Consider the following 19,155-nt stretch of genomic DNA (forward strand, 5'->3'; position numbering starts at 1 on the left):
GCAAATTGTTTCTAGTAACAAAACCATATGGGAGACCACATAGTACTCAATGCATGACCAAATCATTGTATGTCGCATTTTATTGAAATTCTATCATGTTAGAAAACTCTGACAGAGTTTCGGTTTAAAGTAGATGAAAATTTGATATTCCAAAATTTCACTCACTTAATGTGTTCACCTAGCTTGAATAACAAAAAAGTTTCCCTAGTGTTGAAAAATCAGGTAACATCATCACAAAATGCATTTTCATAAAATGTCTGTATAACATCTTAATAATTTGCTGTCACTAATAAATTAAAATGAAAACGTAGTGCACATCTTCCATAACACATTTATGAGAGTTTTATATTTATAAAGTAATTAGTTTCAGAGTTTGAGTGAGCTGAATGAATTGTCAGATTACGCATGCATTTCATGCAGGGTATGACAACTCAGGTCCGCACTTCCATATGCTCCTGCCAAACTGTCAATCATGAAGTAATTTTGAAAAGACTTTAGCTCTGTCATTTCCCTAACACTGCTCATAGGTTTACCTTCCTTCCTGATACGCTGTGCCAGTGTAAAACATTGCACATCATGCACAATGAAATTACATTAAATGAAGTATATTAAAGCACCAGGCTCTAATGTTCTTGTTCTACAATGTTAAACTGACTAATTAACTTCACAGCCTTGTAAATTACAAACTGTAATGAGTTACATTATATCTGAATAAAAACATGCAACAGAGAAGATTGTAGGATAAAATTCCTTCAATGAAACATCTGAATTAAAAACTATGCAGTTTTTCCACATACCATTTGGAGCTTTATTTATAAGATTTCCAATGAGACGGCTTGCTGATCTGTGGGTATGTAATATGATTTGTTTCTATGCTCAACAATGTTAGAATGTTTATCAGCTCCTCTCTGCATTGTAAACTGACATCCTGTCTCATAGAGCCAATAAGTCCTTCCAATAAAATTACCTGGCAAAACAAAGATACATCAACAGTTAATTTATCATTTTATTGTGAAAATACAGGCTGGTCACAATTAAAACTTCCACTACTTGAGAGGGCCCAACAAAAATTGAGTTATTGTAGGACAATGAAACTTTGGGGAAACATTTGTATGGACTTGCGGAAGAGAAATAATGAACAAACCACTGATAGAGAGTGTAACATTTATTTAACTGCATACAAAGTTTACATTCCAGGTTACAAATGTTGCTCAACTTGATGACCATCTGCATCCACAGCAGATTGGAACAGCACTAGAGATCCCATTATTAAATCATATGCAGCACTTTTCGAAAGTTGGGCCATGAAACGTTCAACTGTCATAACACACTTGTGACAAAGCAAGTTGAGATCTCTTTTTACTTCCTCTCGTGTCGCCATCTGCCTCCTTAAATCATTTTATTTTCATTTTTGCCTAATTACTATTAACATGCAAGAGTATAATCTGCATTTCCATAAAAGAGAAGGGTTCGTCTTCAGTCTTAAGGAATATACCACCAGGTCTAATTCTGTGTTTAGTTTTGTATATTTAATTAATTTACTAATATATTTTGACTATTCCTAGTTAATATCTTTTGCTATAGGGTGACATCAGTAATTGTTTTGGACTTAGATTCTATTGTTGACTTATAAGCAAATATAAATTCTGTACTAATTATAAACATTTGGAGGAAGAAAAACTAGGATTCTTAAAGTATTTATTTGACTCTATTCGAAAACATATTAGCAAAGCCAGCCCTTAATTAATTCCAAAATAATTTCCAAGTTTGTCAAAAGTATTGTTTGTATAACTGTACCTGTTAATTTCATTACTGAAACAAATAATTCGGCCTAACCTTTGTGGTAGAACGAACAATTAAAAAGTAGGATTTTTTCGGTGTATTTAGTTAATTGAATGAATTACGTTTTAATTTTAATTTCTGTAATTTGAACATCGAACAATGTATAGTTTCCATGCCTATTATTGTGAGGATATATAAAGGACTGATTTTTGGTCCCAAGACAGACAGTCCACGGCGGATTTTCAGATAAGAAACCTGTATTGGTTAGAACAACAACAATGCATCAACTTAACAGAGGAATAAGTGTAACACAATAGGCTGTGTGTTAGAACAATTAATGACATTCTCTGTTTAATTTATTTGAAAAATAGTGTCACATATACTGTATTACTCTACAAGAAGTGTGAACTGTGTTGTTAGGTTTTTACTGCTCATAGATATTCCACAGCAAACTAATTTAGCAGTATGCTGATGTTGCCTGCAACCTATTAACGAGGCTTTCAACATTTACCAATCGTGAACTGGCCATATAATTGTGTAGTATTGGGGGGTTGTGAACAGTGAAAGTAAAGAACTGTGAATCACAACTGTGCAACTGTTGGCTACGTCATTTACAGTAGCCGGTGTTGAACTTCCACCCCCCATTTTTCAGCCAGTATAACAATGCAGTATGTTGGCACCGAAGACTATCAACGAAGAAATAAAGCAGGCAAACGTCACATGTGGTGCCTTTTGGGTGAGGACTATTGTACTTGGACACAATAAACATGGACTCGCAAACTTCAAACAGGGGCTGAATGGAGTGACTGAATTTAAAGTACATGTGGCACCAGTATTATTGAGAACAGTGAACAGATTAATTGACAGCGAAAAGTAATTATAGTATTCCCAAAGTTTGATCGTGCGTGAACAAGTAATGCACAGGAAGCATCAACAACTCAGCATAACAACAGAAGATCATTGACCGAGGTTATGGAAGCAGCCACTGAGTACTGGAGCAGCCAATCAGCACTTGGGTGGGCACAGTCAACAGGCATAAGCAACACACTGCACTGACAGAATTAGAACTTGCAGCAGCATTGCAGATGACAAATCAAGATGAAAAGTGCAGCAGCAGCAGAAGGTGAGTGAATAAAAATAACGTAATTCATAGCAAAAGCTGTTTCATATTAAGCGATACAAAATGAGTGGCCTTAACGAACAAGACAGTGTGATGGGGGAGAATGGACAACAGAGGAGTGATGTGATTGATAATAAAACTGTAGAGGTTAAGTTTATAAATGAACAGAAAGACTTAATAGGGACTGATTCAGCGGACGATAGTGGTTATAAATGAGGAATAAATGTAACTTTGAATCATGAGGACAAAGGTCATATTATAGATAAGATGATAGATAAGCATCATCTACATTACATGGTGATGTGAGCGAAATGGAAGCAAACAATACTGAAGCTGGCAAAACTGTAAAGGCTAAGGAGGAAGAATCTAGTAGTGAAAGTCAGCAAAGGCAAAAGTTTATGGCAGACGGAAAATTGGAAGTGATGTTACGGCAAATTATTAGTAGTATGAGTACGAAAGAAGACATTAGCTGGGTGGAAAATATTATGAAAGAAGACAGTAGCAGGGTGGAAAATAGTATGAAAAAAGACATTAGCAGAGTGGAAAATAAAATTGATAGCATTAAAACTGACATGGCTAGCTTAAAAGATGAACTGAAGAAAGAAATTAAAAAGGAAATTAAGGTAGGTAGTTCTAATCTTTCAGAAATTAAATAAGAAAATTGAGATGGAAATGAAAGATTGTGGTGAAAAGATAAAGAAAGTAGTACAGAATACTAATGAGAAATTAACATACTAGTGAGAAATTAACATTCATGAATAGTAAATGTGTAGAAGAGAGAAAGGAACTTTGTGATGACTATAGTAAGTGGGTGGAGGCTTCTGAGAAACACTGAAAGATGAAGTCAAGCAGCGAGGAAATTGTGTGCTGAAAATAGGGTTAAACTTGAGAATCAAACTGATCAGATTAAAAATGATTTAGAAACAGAGGTAGAAACCAAGTGTGCAGTAGTGATTGAGGAAAAACTGGTAAGAGTAAATAAAAAGTGGAGTGTTTTTCAGTAGAATCAATTTTGCATTGGACAAGCAGAGTAGGTGCTTATTTATTAGATAATGAAGCAATAAGGAAATAATTAAATAATGAATAATGGTAGGGTCTTAGTGGTTATGGAGCCTGTCTCTGTAGTAGAGATATTTTTTGAGAATGCACTCCACTAGCTACCAAGGTATGAAATTTAAGTAAAATAATGGAGATGACAGACATGATTGAGTAATGAGAAAGATAACTGTATACAAACAAACTATATTGATGATCTATTTTTAAAGTAGATAACACTGGGTACTGTGTATATTGCACAATTCATGACACTGTAGCTGGGAATGAAAGCTTAACACAAAGAGCAAGATTTTAGTGAGGTACAAGTCACATAATGCTGCATTATCAGGTCTATAGGTTACCTGAAAACTCCTATTTGTGTTCTGAGGAATTATGAGTTTAAAGTGGTAATACTGGAATGAAGAAAAGTAATTTTGCTGATTAACTGATAACTGTGCTGCTAGACTAATGTGAATATTCTGACAGGCCAACTATTTGGTAATATTTTGTGCTTTGTGAGGATTTAATTTTCTAGTCTAATGAGAGTAGTACTCAGAGCTGAGTGGAGAAGTAGGGCAATGATTTGGTACAGCTTCCATCCCCTTAATTTTGATTTGAGTAGTAATTATGTCATGATTACTATTCTTTTTTCATAATGTAGTGATTAGTAAATCTATGCTACAGCACATCTTGAGTTTTTGCTAGAGATAATGTACATATTTTGGACATTAAGGTGATATGAGTCCATAAACGGCGTGAATTTCATAGCAAGATTTTGCATTTTTAGCAATTCTGCAAATGTAAAATAAACCCAAATCTTTCAAGTTCAACCAGTTTGAGACAGAGTTATGACCTAGAGTCACGTTTTGCAGTGTAATACTTGAAAATTTTTACTTGTCCCCCACCTTTTGTACTATAGTCAATTTTAGTGCTAATTACTGTGATGTTATGAGAACTGTGCGATGTGTTTATTTATGAATTAATGACTTATTTGCCATTAGTATGAAACATTTTTCCCTTATAATTACTTAGAAGTAAAAGTGAGTGTACTAAGGTAGGGTATTTTGTCTAATTTTTTCATGTATGACATCGCAGAGGAGGACCACCTCCAAAGGAACTGATGGCAGTGTATTTCTTTACTAGCTGCACGTAGACCTGTTGGAGGTGTGGACGACTTGGTGAGAAAATGTGTTAAAAGCTCATTAAAAGAGTGAAAGTGCTCGTGCACAATTCTAAATATTGAAAGAGTGAAATTTTCTGTCTGAAAATGAACTACAACATGCAGTGCAATTTAACTTTTTGCAACCCATGATCATTTATTCTTTGAAGCAAGACAGGACTTGTGTAGAGTGATATGTATCTTAGAATGTAATCTTTGTTTATCCAAAAAGCACATCACTTATGATGCAGATGCCTATTTTTATTAAAGATATAATTTGTGGATATTTTGTGCCACTGTACAACACACTATTTGTAAATTTTTGTATGGGGATTTTCATATGGCCATTTTGTACAAGCAGAAATGTGAAAAACGTGTATACTGTACTTTTGATAAGGAGATTTCTTATGGAATATTCTTTTGTGTGTAGAATGTTAAACCCACTTTCTGGGGTCACTTGTGGTCATTGAACTGCACAGTTAGCTATTTGCAATATCTATCTGGTCAATCCAATGGCAAACTGGAATCTCTATACTTCCTCTGTTGTTTCGCCATCTGCCTCCTTAAATTCATTTTATTTTCATTTTTGCGTAATTACCATTAACATGCATGAGTATAATCTGCATTTCCATAAAAGACAAAGGTTGGCCCTCAGTCTTAAGGAATATAGCACCAGGTCTAATTTTGTGCTTAGTTTTGTATATTTAATTAATTTACTAATTTATTTTGACTATTCCTAGTTAATACCTTTTGCTATAGGGTGACATCAGTAATTGTTTTGGACTTAGATTCTATTGTTGACTTATAAGCAAATATAATTCTGTACTAATTATAAACAATTGGAGGAAGAAAAACTAGGATTCTTAAAGTATTTATTTGACTCTATTCGAAAACATATTAGCAAAGCCAGCCCTTAATTAATTCCAAAATAATTTCCAAGTTTGTCAAAAGTATTGTTTGTATAACTGTACCTGTTAATTTCATTACTGAAACAAATAATTCGGCCTAACCTTTGTGGTAGAACGAACAATTAAAAAGTAGGATTTTTTCGGTGTATTTAGTTAATTGAATGAATTACGTTTTAATTTTAATTTCTGTAATTTGAACATCGAACAATGTATAGTTTCCATGCCTATTATTGTGAGGATATATAAAGGACTGATTTTTGGTCCCAAGACAGACAGTCCACGGCGGATTTTCAGATAAGAAACCTGTATTGGTTAGAACAACAACAATGCATCAACTTAACAGTGGAATAAGTGTAACACAATAGGCTGTGTGTTAGAACAATTAATGAAAATGTCTGTTTAATTTATTTGAAAAATAGTGTCACATATACTGTATTACTCTGCAAGAAGTGTTAGGTTTTTACTGCTCATAGATATTCCACAGCAAACTAATGTAGCAGTATGCTGATGTTGGCTGCAACCTATTAATGAGGCTTTCAACATTTACCAATAGTGAACTGGCCATATTGTGCAACTGTTGGCTACATCATTTACAGTAGCCAGTGTCGCACTTCCAACCACCCCCCCCCCCCCCCCCCCCCCCCCCCCCCCCCTCCCTCCTTTTGCAGCCAGTATTACAAACGTCGACACAGAGGACCATCAACAAAGAAATGAAGCTGGTGAATGTCACAAGCTCATGTGCTGCTTGAAGATCACACATTGTGTCAAACATTCTCACAAGGGGAGGCCGCGAATTGTGAAATTCAGATTCGATTCATACTGCGCATAATAAAAGCTCATAGCCAGAGGTGTAATGTGGCAAAGCACCAAGATGCACTTCTCAGCCGTTGTCAAGAAAATCGACAGTTAAAAGAAACTGTTGCAGTGAAATACTCTCTACGATTAATAATTTTCTACAGCGTCGTGCCGCAGCGGTAAGCGCTCGGCTTCATAATCCGAAGCTCGCTGGATCGAATCTCGCGCCATGCAATTTTTTTTTATTATTAGTTTTTTGTAATTTATATATATATAAACTATTAATGAATTGCTTATGCATGTTGGTGAAGGCAGATCTTTAAAAACAAAGATGATGTGACTTACCATACGAAAGCGCTGGCAGGTCGATAGAAACACAAACAAACACATACATACACACGAAATTCTAGCTTTCGCAACCAATGGTTGCTTCGTCAGGAAAGAGGGAAGGAGAGGGAAAGACGAAAGGATGTGGGTTTTAAGGGAGAGGGTAAGGAGTCATTCCAATCCCGGGAGTGGAAAGACTTACCTTAGGGGGAAAAAAGGACAGGTATACACTCGCGAGCGCGCGCACACACACACACACACACACACACACACACACATATATATATATATATATATACAGACCTTGGTCTTTAAATATGTCTGCTTGTGTCTGTATATGTGTGGATGGATGTGTGTGTGTGTGTGTGTGTGTGTGTGTGTGTGTGTGTGTGTGCGCGAGTGTATACCCGTCCTTTTTTCCCCCCTAAGGTAAGTCTTTCCGCTCCCGGGATTGGAATGACTCCTTACCCTCTCCCTTAAAACCCACTTCCTTTCGTCTTTCCCTCTCCTTCCCTCTTTCCTGATGAGGCAACAGTTTGTTGCGAAAGCTTGAATTTTGTGTGTATGTATGTGTCTGTTTGTGTTTCTATCGACCTGCCAGCGCTCCGCGTGGAATATTTCCCTCTATATATATATATATATATATATATATATATATATATATATATATATATATGTGTGTGTGTGTGTGTGTGTGTGTGTGTGTGTGTACACATTTGAATTACAAAAAAACAAATACTAAAAAAAAAAGGGTTGCATGGCACGAGATTCGATCCGGCAACCTTTGGATTACGAACCCGAGCGCTTATCGCTGCGCTACGACGCTGTAGAAAATTATTAATCGTAGAGAGTATTTCACCGCAACGGTTTCTTTTAACTGTCGATTTACTCGACAACAGCTGAGAAGTGCATCTTGGTGCTCTGCCACATTACACCTCTGGCCATGAGCTTTTATTATGCGCAGTATGAATTGAATCTGAATTTCACAATTGGCGGCCTCTCCTTGTCAGCCATGGCAACAACTACTATGTCAACAATTTGTGGCACAATTTGCCACTGGCATTTCCCAGGAGCAAATTGCCAGTTAATTTGAACTTCCAAACCATATCCCTTCATGTCAGTATGGAAAGGGGACCTCTCCATAATCTTTTAGTGTTTAAGCAGTTGTGAGAGCAGTAGCACTATTGCTGTTAATGATCTTTCCTTTGAGGGAGACCACAGCCATACAGAATTTTTTGAAAGAAATTTCTACCATTACACTGTTAACAGTCAAATGGCAGCAATTTAAAAATAAATAAATACAATGCTGATGTTTTGATAAAATAGTTTTGTGAGTAAAGCTGTGCTCAGACCCATGATGACTTTCTGCAACTTTAATGCACTCTGGTGCATGTTTCAACCCTATGTCGTCGTGTCAGTACTGGCACATAATGTCAAGTTATGACACTTGCACTTCCAACAATGCAATTTCTACAGCAAACAGTCTGAACATCAGTTCCACAAGATGGGCACCCATGCTGGAAATGGTATTCCATCTCCAATGACTCAAGTAGCTAAAGATTAAATACAACCACTCTGTTTCTTCACAATACTTGATCCTCAAATTTCTGCACTCATCTACTACTATATATGTTAGAAAGTAATTCTCACAGTATACCCCTGCACAAGCTATGTACCTGCTGTGGGAAAATATTAACTGTAAGAATAAAACACTGTCTCACGTCTACTCTGCTTCACTATAAAATAAATAATAAGTACAGTAACAATCAAAGGAAATACACAAATGTTCTCGAAACATTATTTTCCAAAAAACAAATCGAGTTCATAACCAGATGGTACATTTATGGATCTAGGAAAGTCTGAGAAACTCAGAGTGGTAATCATAATGACTTTTTCACTCTGCAGCGGTGTGTGCACTAATTTGAAACTTGCTGGTAGATTAAAACTATGTGCTGGGCCAGGACTTGAACCCAACACCGCTGCCTTTTACGAGCAAGTGTTCTGCCAACTGAGAATGCCAGATGGTGAATCAAAGCTGAAGTCGGACACATTACTAAATTGGAGAGTTGAATAACAGATACAGTAATTCCATAAGAGTGCTAGTCCCACAAGACATGCAGGATACATACACACAAATTGAAAACTGTTGTATTCTATTTAAATGCTCTCAAAAAAGCATCTTGTATGAACTATCACCCTATGTTGCCTGCACACCACATTAATGTATGATGCCAAAAGGTGAACCAACATTGAAATGAGAGTCATTACTAAATTGAATAGCTGGATAACAGATACAATAATTCCACAAGAATTTTTGTACGTGAGGCCCTATCCTGAATTTTGCCACATTATCTCCAGAGGCTTCAATGTCACAGATGTTTGCTTTAGGTACCACACACCAAAATGTTTAAAAACACTGCTTACAATTTATTACATTCAATTTCTGCACGGAAATTTATATGCTGAATTTTGCAGTGACAGAAAGTACACACTTCTAGTTACGCTGCAAAGTAGTAGGGATACCTATTCTGTTTATTATGAAAGATTTCAGCTTCAAAATAATTATTTCCCAGAACAGCCTGTTATTTCAAATACAATACCATCCTTCATAATACGTCTGAAAATCTATCTGTCAAATTATACGTAAGGTACAGCACTGTGAATCATGATTTTTCAATGACTATTGCAGGATTCAGTTAGTGTTGTGCAGAGAGAGGAACTGGTGTAAGTACACTCTCCCTCTGCACAACACTAACTGAATCCTCTAACAGTGACTGAAAAGTCACAATTCATAGAGCTAATCCTTATTTATAATTCGACAGATAGTTTGTTCGTGAGATTAGCAGCTGAAATTTGAGGTCACTGTTTTGCCTCATTTGGCAAAACAGATCCAAGTCTCACTAGCAACATTATACAAGGCAAAGGGGAATATAGACCATCAATGGCTCTTTAATGATTTACTGGTGATAATCTGTGAAATAGTAAAACACCCATCCACACCAGAATTTTAGTATAATCCTCCTCACTGATCTGACATGATCCCTTATGTACAATGTTTATCAAAGAACTATAACCAATTTACATGATGCTTATGTATTAGACAGCCAATGTCTCTGGGACTATGATGGGAGGATCCTGATACTAAAAATAAACAGATTAAACAATGATTTCATTTTTAGATGTTTATCTAGCAATAAGAAAAATATAACTTTCTTTTGCAACTGAATTTTCTTTTGTTTCTTAACTAAAGATTTTTTACCTCGTTGATTTTCTTCAGCAGTTCACAAAGGGAATTGCTTTTATTATTATTATTATTATTATTATTATTATTATCTACTTCACCTATTTATTCTTATTTGCAAGATAGACAGCACTGAACTGGCAATGAGAGATGACAGATACTAACAATGTAATGTAATTAGTTAAATGCACATGGGACATCAGGATATTCAGCAAAATGTTTACCTAAATTAACATCGTTCTTATACAACTGTGTTACATTCAGAATGGCTCATAATTATTTGAATTCATGACGTTATCACAGTACATATAAATTCTTGTTCGACAAGGGAGTTTAAAATATCCTTTTCTTGCAATATTAATACCAATGGCTGTCTTTCACTAATATAAAATGGGGGAAAATGTCGATCATCATGCTACAATTTGAAATCCTTGAAAGTGTTTCTCACTGCACACAGCTCACGGCTTTTGGTGGTCATGCTTATCAATGACCATATATACCAATGAAAATACTAAATTTTTGAAAATACTATATAATAGGATGGATGAAAAATCTACCCACCGAGCAGTTGCAGGAGAAAACACATAAAAATGTTAAGGACATGTGCAAGTTTTCGGACCTAGCGGCTACTTTTCCTGGCAGAAGTGTTTAAGAGGAAGGCAGAGGGATGAAGGGAAAGAACTAACACGATTTAGCAAATGGGAAGGGTTGTGGGAATGTCGACCAATACCCCGGGTCAGGGAAGACTTACCAAATGGGATGAGAAAGAAAGACTTTCTTTCTCATTCCATCCGGTAAGCCTTTCCTGACCCAAAATTTTGAATGACTTTCCCATCACTGTCCCCATCTCCTAAGCATCGCCTGTCCTTTTCCTTCATCATTGTTCCTTCCACCTAAAACCATCTTCCAGAAGAAGGAGCCACTGGCTTATAAATGACCCTGTATGCTGAAACAAAAGTTTTACCCACTTTTACCCCCCATCTCCCAAACATCGCCAGTCTTTTTCCCTCAATACTATCCTTCCCCTCAACCCATCTGCCACAAGAAGGAACCACTGGCTATAAATGACCCTGTATGATAAAACAAAATTTTTATCCAGTGTCATCATCATGAGCAGCCATCGGATGAATGATAGTAGCTTTCCAGCCTCAGTGCAGAGACTAGGTAAAGGGCTAGTTCTAATAGCTCTAGTTCTAATAACTCCCAGCAGCAAACCTAATGTTCTAATGATAGACTCCATCTAACATTCACAGGAATGAAGGAAAGATTCATATGTAGAGCAGCCATGCAGAAAGCATCCATACAGGATTGGCAAAACTTTTACACAACTTCAACAGGCATGTTTTACATGCCTCCAAGTTTTGTCATTTATAAATTTCAATACATTTCATGCTTTATGCAACTTTGCATTAAGATTTCTCAAATGAGGCAGCCAAATATACTTTCATGCATGTGAGGCCCAAGGAACTTCATGTAAACTATAAAAGATTGAAAAGAGCTCCTAGATGCCACTGAGCTTTATTAGAAACACAAAAGAAGAGATTAAATTTGATGGCCATAGCTTTTAATCTACAGTGATATTTGAATAATTTGTGCCAGACTTGAATTCAATCTCAGATCTCTTGCTTATTATGAACAATTGTCTTAAAAAAGATACACCATATATGAATGACTCCAGGCCATACTAGATTCTTCAATGCTGATGAGGTTCTCTCCTATTATTTCAACAACACACAGACAGGGTATGCAGGAATAAAATAAGTGATTACATTTAATTCTTTGAGTTCAGTGTTTTCATGGGCACCAACAACTCTGAGCCTAAGACATACAGCGTGATTATAACTAAACTTTCAAAACGCTGCAGAAATAACACTACTGGTCAGAATGATGTCAAATTGCAACAGAATATTATCATAGAAGGGAGAAAACGGATGGCAGAAAAAAAGTGTGAAAACTGATCAATAGATGGCATTGTATGTGTCAGAATATGCAAATGAAAACACCTGTCATACGCACGATCCATTGAAGTTGGTATAAACACGCCGAGTACATGGCTTTTCTTCCTTTTGCATCTGCGACATTTGCCATGACTGTCTCAATGCAGGGTTGCACTCTGCTTGTAAAGCTGTGTTACAAGACTGATGACTGTGCACATGTTGCTCTGCAGAAGTTCGGGACACTGAAGGGTTTGAAAAAAGGCACTGGTCCGATGACTGCCGTGGGTCTGAAGAAAATGATTTGGAAATTTGGGAAGACGGGTTCTTTTGGTTGGTTTAAAAGGGGGGCAGAAGGGACCAAACTGCATGGTCACCGGTCCCTTGTTCCAAATAAAACAAATCCTCAAGCGTGAGAATCAAACATACAATACGTATAATGCAGAACGGAAAGAAAGGAAAAACCACAAGAAAGAAGGAAAGGCAACGAACACTAGAAGGAACAAACAAGGACAAGAAAACAACAGAGACATGCAAGAAACAGCTAGAAGAGAGTAAAACAAGAAAGCAGATTACAGTGGGTGCCCAACCATGAAAATAAAAAGGAGAAGCCAGCCACTCTGCAACACATTAAAATCTCCACCCACGTACTAGGGTGGAGGACACAGAGAGACAAAGGACATGTGGTAAATCTCAGATCAAATGAGAAAACCCACCCTCATGGATAAAATGTAAAACCAAATCAGAGGAAGAGGCATTGTCTGCTAAAATCAATGATAAAAAGGCTGGCAACCAAAGATGAAGTCGCAGGGCAGCCAAAGAAGGACACAGCAGAAGAGTATGGCCCACAGTCAACTGGGTGCCTCGCTGACACTGCGGCAGATCTTCATGGCGCAGGAGGTAGCCGTGGGTTGCCCAGGAATGAGCAATGTGGAGCCGGCAGAGAACCACGGAGTCCCTGCGAGATGCCCTCATCGAGGACTTCCACAGATTCGTGGTCCCCTTAATGGCTCACAGTTTGTTGTGTGTACTGAAATTTTGCCATACCGTCTCCCAAAGCTGAAAAACCTTGTGGCGTAATAATGAACGCAGGTCAGTTGCGGGGAGGCCGATCTCCAGAAGCGGTTTCCGTGTAGCCAGTTTGGCCAACCTGTTGGCAAGTTCGTTTCCTGGGATTCCGACATAACCAGGGTCCAGACGAACACCACTGAATGACTGGACCGTTCCAGGGCATAGATGGACTCCTGGATGGACATTACCAAAGAATGATGAGGGTAGCACTGGTCGATAGCTTTCAGGCTGCTCAAGGAGTCAGTACATAAAAGAAAGGACTCCTCAGGGCATGAACGGATATACTGAATTTCACAAGATATGGCCACCAGCTCTGCAGTGAATACACTGCAGCCACTGGGTAAGGAATGCTGTTCAACATGGCCGCCGTGAACGTAGGTGAAGCCAATGCGACCATCAGCCATTGAGTCATCGGTGTAAACCACTTCAGAGCCCCGGAACATGTAGAGAATTGAGCGGAAGTGACAGAGGAGGGATGCAGGTTTAACGGAGTCCTTAGGGCCACGGGAACGGTCCAGGCAAAGCTTCGGCCTAGGGCTAGACAATGGAAGTGTACGTGAATTGACCACATGTACAGGTGGTAAAGGCAAGAACTCCAGTTCAGACAGAAGCGATTGCACGCGAACCCCAATAGTTAGCCCTGATAGGGCTGCTTATGCAGGAGGTGAACCACCATGGTTGGGAAAAGAAGACTTTCATTAAGATGTTCAGGAGAGCTATGAATGTGTGCAACGTAACTGGCGAGCAGTTGTCCATGGTTGATCTTCAATGGAGGGACTCCAGCCTCCACCAGTACACTGGTCACCGGCTCGTCCTAAAAGCTCCTGTCGCTAGTCGAGCTCCCCAGTGGCACAATGGGTCGAGCAAACGCAACACTGAGGGCGCTGCCAAACAATAAATCACAATCCCATAGTCAAGGTAGGATTGAACAAAGGCTCTATAGAGCTGCAGAAGCATGGAGCGATCTGCACACCAGTTGGTGTTGCTCAGGCAGCGGAGACCACTGAGATGCTGCCAACATTTCCATTTAAGTTGAAGAAGATGAGGAAGCCAAGTCAAATGAGCATCGAAAACCGGACCTAAGAATCGATATGTCACTATGACAGTGAGTGGATTGTCATTAAGGTAAAGTGCTGGTTCCAGATGAACGGTACGACGTCGACAGAAATGCATGACACACGTCTTCACAGCTGAAAACTGAAAGCCATGGGCGAGAGCCCATGACTGCGCCTTATGGATGGCTCCCTGTAGGCGATGCTCAGCAACACCAGTACTGGTGGAGCAGAACAAAATGCAGAAGTCATCTGCATGCAGAGAGGGTGAGACAAAAGGCCCTACAGCTGCTCCTAGACTGTTAATGGTCACTAAAAACAGACACTCAATACAGAGCCCTGCGGGATCCCATTCTCCTGGACATGGGTGGAACTATGGGAGGCACCAACTTGGACATGGAAAGTATGGAGCGAAAGAAAATTTTAGAGAAAAATCAGAAGCGGGCCTTGGAGACCCCACTCGTATAATGTAGCAAGCATATGGTATAGCCAGGTGGTGTGATACACTTTTCGTAAATCAAAAAAGACGGCAACCTGGTGTTGGTGTCTGGAAAAGACAGTTCGAATGGCAGACTCGAGGGGGACAAGATTATCAGTGGTAGAGCGACCCTGGCAAAAGCCACCCTGACATGGAGCCAGTAGGCCACGTGACTCCAGGACCCAACCCATCCGACACACCATACGTACCAGCAGCTTGCAAAGAACGTTGGTGAGGCTGATGGGCTGATAGCTATCCACATCAAGCAGGTTTTCATTGGGTTTAAGCACTAGAATGATGGTGCTCTCCCGCCATTGCGATGGAAAGACACCATCGCACCAGATCCGCTTGCAGATGATGAAGAGATTTAGCTTGTAGTCAGATGAGAGATGTTTAATCATCTGCCCTTGGATCCGATCTGGCCCAGGAGCTGTGTCGAGGTAATGTGTATGGGCACTGAGGAGCTCCCACTCTGTAAATGGGGCATTATAGGGTTCACTGTGGCGTGTAGCAAACAAGAGGACTTCCTTTCCATCCGCCGTTTGAGGACGCGAAAGGCTGGGGGGTAGTTCTCTGATGCAGACACTCGAGAATAGTGTTCAGTAAAGTGCTCAGCAATCACATTTGCGTAAGTAGATAATAAGCCGCTTATGTGAACACCGGGAATGCCTGTTGGGGTCTGGTACCCAAAAACTTGTACGGTCTTTGCCCAGACTTGGGAAGGTGACGTATGGCACCCAATGATCGACACTTATCTCTCCCAACACTCCTGCTTCCGTCTTTTGATAAGCTGGCGAATGCGGGCACGGAGCCGTTTAAAGGCTATGAGGTGCGCCAGAGAAGGGTGCCGCTTATGCCGCTGTAGCCCGCCAACACTCCTTCGAGTAACGACCACGAGCCACACTGAAATGTGTGGCAGCCCCAGTATTTAAGAGGCAGAGGTCGAACTGAGACAGTAAAGTTTCAACATCTCTGCCTCGACCAGTAAGCATGGTGGCACCCCACATGGGGGTTATGGGCATTAAAATCTCCCAAAAGAAGGGAAGGTTTAGGAGTTGACCAATCAGTGCAGCTAACACATGCAGGGGTACTGCACCATCTGGAGGAAGATATACATTGCAGACAGTTATTTCCTGTGTCATCCTTATTCTGACAGCCACAGATTCAAGAGGGGTTAGAAGGGGCACACATTCACTACAGACTGAGTTCAGGACTTAAACACAAACTCCACCTAACACTCGATTATAGACGCTATGGTTTCTGTAATACCCCTTGAGTGCAGGGGTCCGCATTGCCGAGAACCAGGTGTCCTGGAGAGCAACGCAGAAAGCAGGTGTAAAGCTTAACAAATGCTGTAAATCGGCCAGGCGGTGGAAAAAACCACCGCAATTCTACTGGATGATGACGTCACTGTGAGACTGGGAAGGCATGGAGCATTCAATGAGGCAGTTTAAGCCTCAGGGTCACCTGCTGCCACCGACTTATTGCCTGAACAGTCAATATCCATCGTATCTGAGAATCAGGTGAAACCTAGGTCCTCAGCGGATGCCAGAATCTCCACCTCATTCTCAGATGCACAGCTTGTAGGTAGCAGTGGTGTGGGTGCCACTGTAGTGCCTTGGCTCTTGGGGGTCTTTTGCTTTTTTGATTTCTCTCATTGTCCCTTAGATTTGTCCTGCTGGGAGGGCGGGCTTCACTGATTTTGAGTCTCCAGGGACTGAGGAGGACCATGACGCCCTATGACCAGCTACCTGTGGTTGCTTCAGCCACTGGCAGGTGTCAGCTGTGCCACTGGTAAGAACCTGGGAAGGGTGTGACCCAAGGGATCCCTTCCTAATGAGAGGAGCCAAAGAAGCTGTACGCTTCTCCTGCTTACAAGTGGAGAGAGATGCCCCCGATGGTTGGTGAGGGGGGGGGGGGGGGGGGGAGAGGGGGAGGAGGTTGCTCCCGAAGTAGTTGGTGCAGGAGCAACAGGGAGGGTAGTGCCCCCCATGGTCAAGGGGGAGGTGTAGTCTTACGGCTCAGAGAGCCGTCTGGAATTCGCTGAACTGATGGGGCTATCACTGTTGTCATAGCGGCGGCATAAGGGGAAGCCATTCGCACAGGATGGAGTCGTTCAAATGTCCTTTTAGCCTCAGTGTAGGTCAGTTGGTCCAGGGTCTTGTACTCCATGATTTATCTTTCTTTCTGTAAGATCCTGCAGTCTGGTGAGCAAGGGAAATGATGTTCTCCGCAGTTAACACAGATAGGAGGGGGGGGCACAAGGAGTATTGTGATGTGAAGGACGTCCACAATCTTGATATGTGACACTGGAAGTACACTGGGAAGACATATGGCCAAACTTCCAGCATTTAAAACACCTCATCGAGGGTGGGATAAATGGCTTGACATCGCGGCAGTAGATCATCACCTTGAACTTTTTGGGTAATGTGTCGAAGGCCAAGATTAAGGTACCAGCAGCAACCCGATTATCCCTCAGACCCCGTCGGATGAAGTGAACACCTCGTCATTCTAAATTGGCGCGCACCTCGTCGTCAGACTGAAAAATAAGATCCCTGTGGAATATGAGACCCTGAACCATATTCAAGCTCTTATGGGGCGTGATGGAAACAAACATCCCCCAGCTTGTCGCAGGTGAGTAGTGCCCACGACTGGGCAGAGGATGCTGTTTTGATCAAGACCGACCCAGAGTGCATTTTGGGCAAGCCCTCCACCTACCCAAACTTGTTCTCTAAATGCTCAACAAAAAACAGGCTTCATCCATCAGCCCTCGAACAGACAAGGTACTGGGGCGAATAAGCTTCACCGCCATCCTTAGGCTGGTGTTCCTCCCGTGGTCTGGCCAGGGAGGGGAACGACTTGGGGTCATACTTCTGTGAATTAAATTGAGCCCTGGAACACTTAGAGACTACTGGTGGTTGGCCACCAGCAAGAAATTATGTACCACGCTTCACTGCATGTCATCCACCCTGATACCACCCACTCTGACATAGGGCCCTCCCCACGGGCACCACCCAGCCTCAGCAAGGGCCACCTGGCAGGATGGCCATTGCTGGGAGTCCCGATGCCCCAAGGTGACAGGCATCTACTCCTTGGCATACGTGGGGTGTTAATGGTGCAGGCATCAGCAGTTCGATCCCTTTGTTGTCAGGGGGCTACCACCAACAAGGTACATGGTGGTCCCTCCACAACAGACAGGCTACCATGCTGGATATCAGGTGCAAAGAAGTCCATGACATCATCAGTGCAGAAAGTGGCACTGTATAGTGCATGGTGGAAAACACACGCAGGAATTTAACCTCACCCAAGAGATGGAGAATGAGCGGAACTGCAATGCGACGATGTGTAAGTGGGCTCAAAGATCTCAATGCACAATGGACACGATGCACAATTGCCTCGATCTCTGGAAAAATTTTCAAATATGGAGGTCAAACCCTAAGAGACCATCACATAAATGCCGAAATGTGTGAGACTCCTTTTAGTCGCTTCTTATGGCAGGCAGGAATACCTCGGGCCTATTCTTACCCCCAGACCCGCAGAGGGGATTCTTTTGGTGTGCAACATGGTATAGCAAAGAAACTAATTGATTCGATGTCAGTGGAAGCAGAGGCCATAGCAATGCAGGAAGAGAAGAGCTGTGGTGTACAAATGTGTAGTGGATGGAGAATTGTGTGAATATTGGACATACCTGTGAGCATGGTGCGTAAAATCCTATGAAACATCCTTCTTCGCTACCCATTCAAAATTACCCATTTGCATGAGTTGCTTCCCGTTGACCTGCCACCAAAGGAAGCCTTTGCTTTAGAACTTTTTCCTTGCATAGAAGTGACAATGATTGGTCATGGAAGATTTTGTGGACAGATGAAGCCCTCTTCCATGTGACAGTATTTGTCAATACACAGAATTGTCCATTATGGGCAATGGAAAATCGACATGAGAAGTGACAACGATTGGTCATGGAAGATTTTGTAGACAGATGAAGCCCACTTCCATCTGACAGGATATGCCAATACGCAGAATTGTCGAATATGGGCAATGGAAAATCCACATGCAAATCAACCAGTAAACTTCATCCTGAAAAGGTCACTGTATGGTACTTTTTACAACATCATTTATCATACAGCCATATTTTTTCGAAGAGACAGGTGCTTCCGGTCCTGTTACCTGTACCGTGGCAGGTAAGCGCTATGAGTGTCTTTTGCGCAAGCTCGTCATTCCAGCTCTCTAACAGCATGGATGTGTGGTTGGGACTA

At 40.8% G+C, this 19,155-nt stretch overlaps 1 protein-coding gene across 1 annotated transcript in view; it reads right to left on the reverse strand.

The window, feature by feature from the left end:
* Window positions 1-808: 808 nt before the first annotated feature.
* The window catches only part of LOC124757568 (MMS19 nucleotide excision repair protein homolog), a 148,677-nt gene continuing 130,330 nt past the window's right edge, over window positions 809-19,155 (reverse strand). Inside the window, exon 12 of the mRNA XM_047249069.1 lies at window positions 809-967. Within this exon, the coding sequence (XP_047105025.1) occupies window positions 809-967 (159 nt within the window). The remainder of the gene's footprint in view (window positions 968-19,155) is intronic.

The sequence above is a fragment of the Schistocerca piceifrons genome, unplaced genomic scaffold, assembly GCF_021461385.2.
Source record: "Schistocerca piceifrons isolate TAMUIC-IGC-003096 unplaced genomic scaffold, iqSchPice1.1 HiC_scaffold_552, whole genome shotgun sequence".
NCBI classification, from domain to species: domain Eukaryota; kingdom Metazoa; phylum Arthropoda; class Insecta; order Orthoptera; family Acrididae; genus Schistocerca; species Schistocerca piceifrons.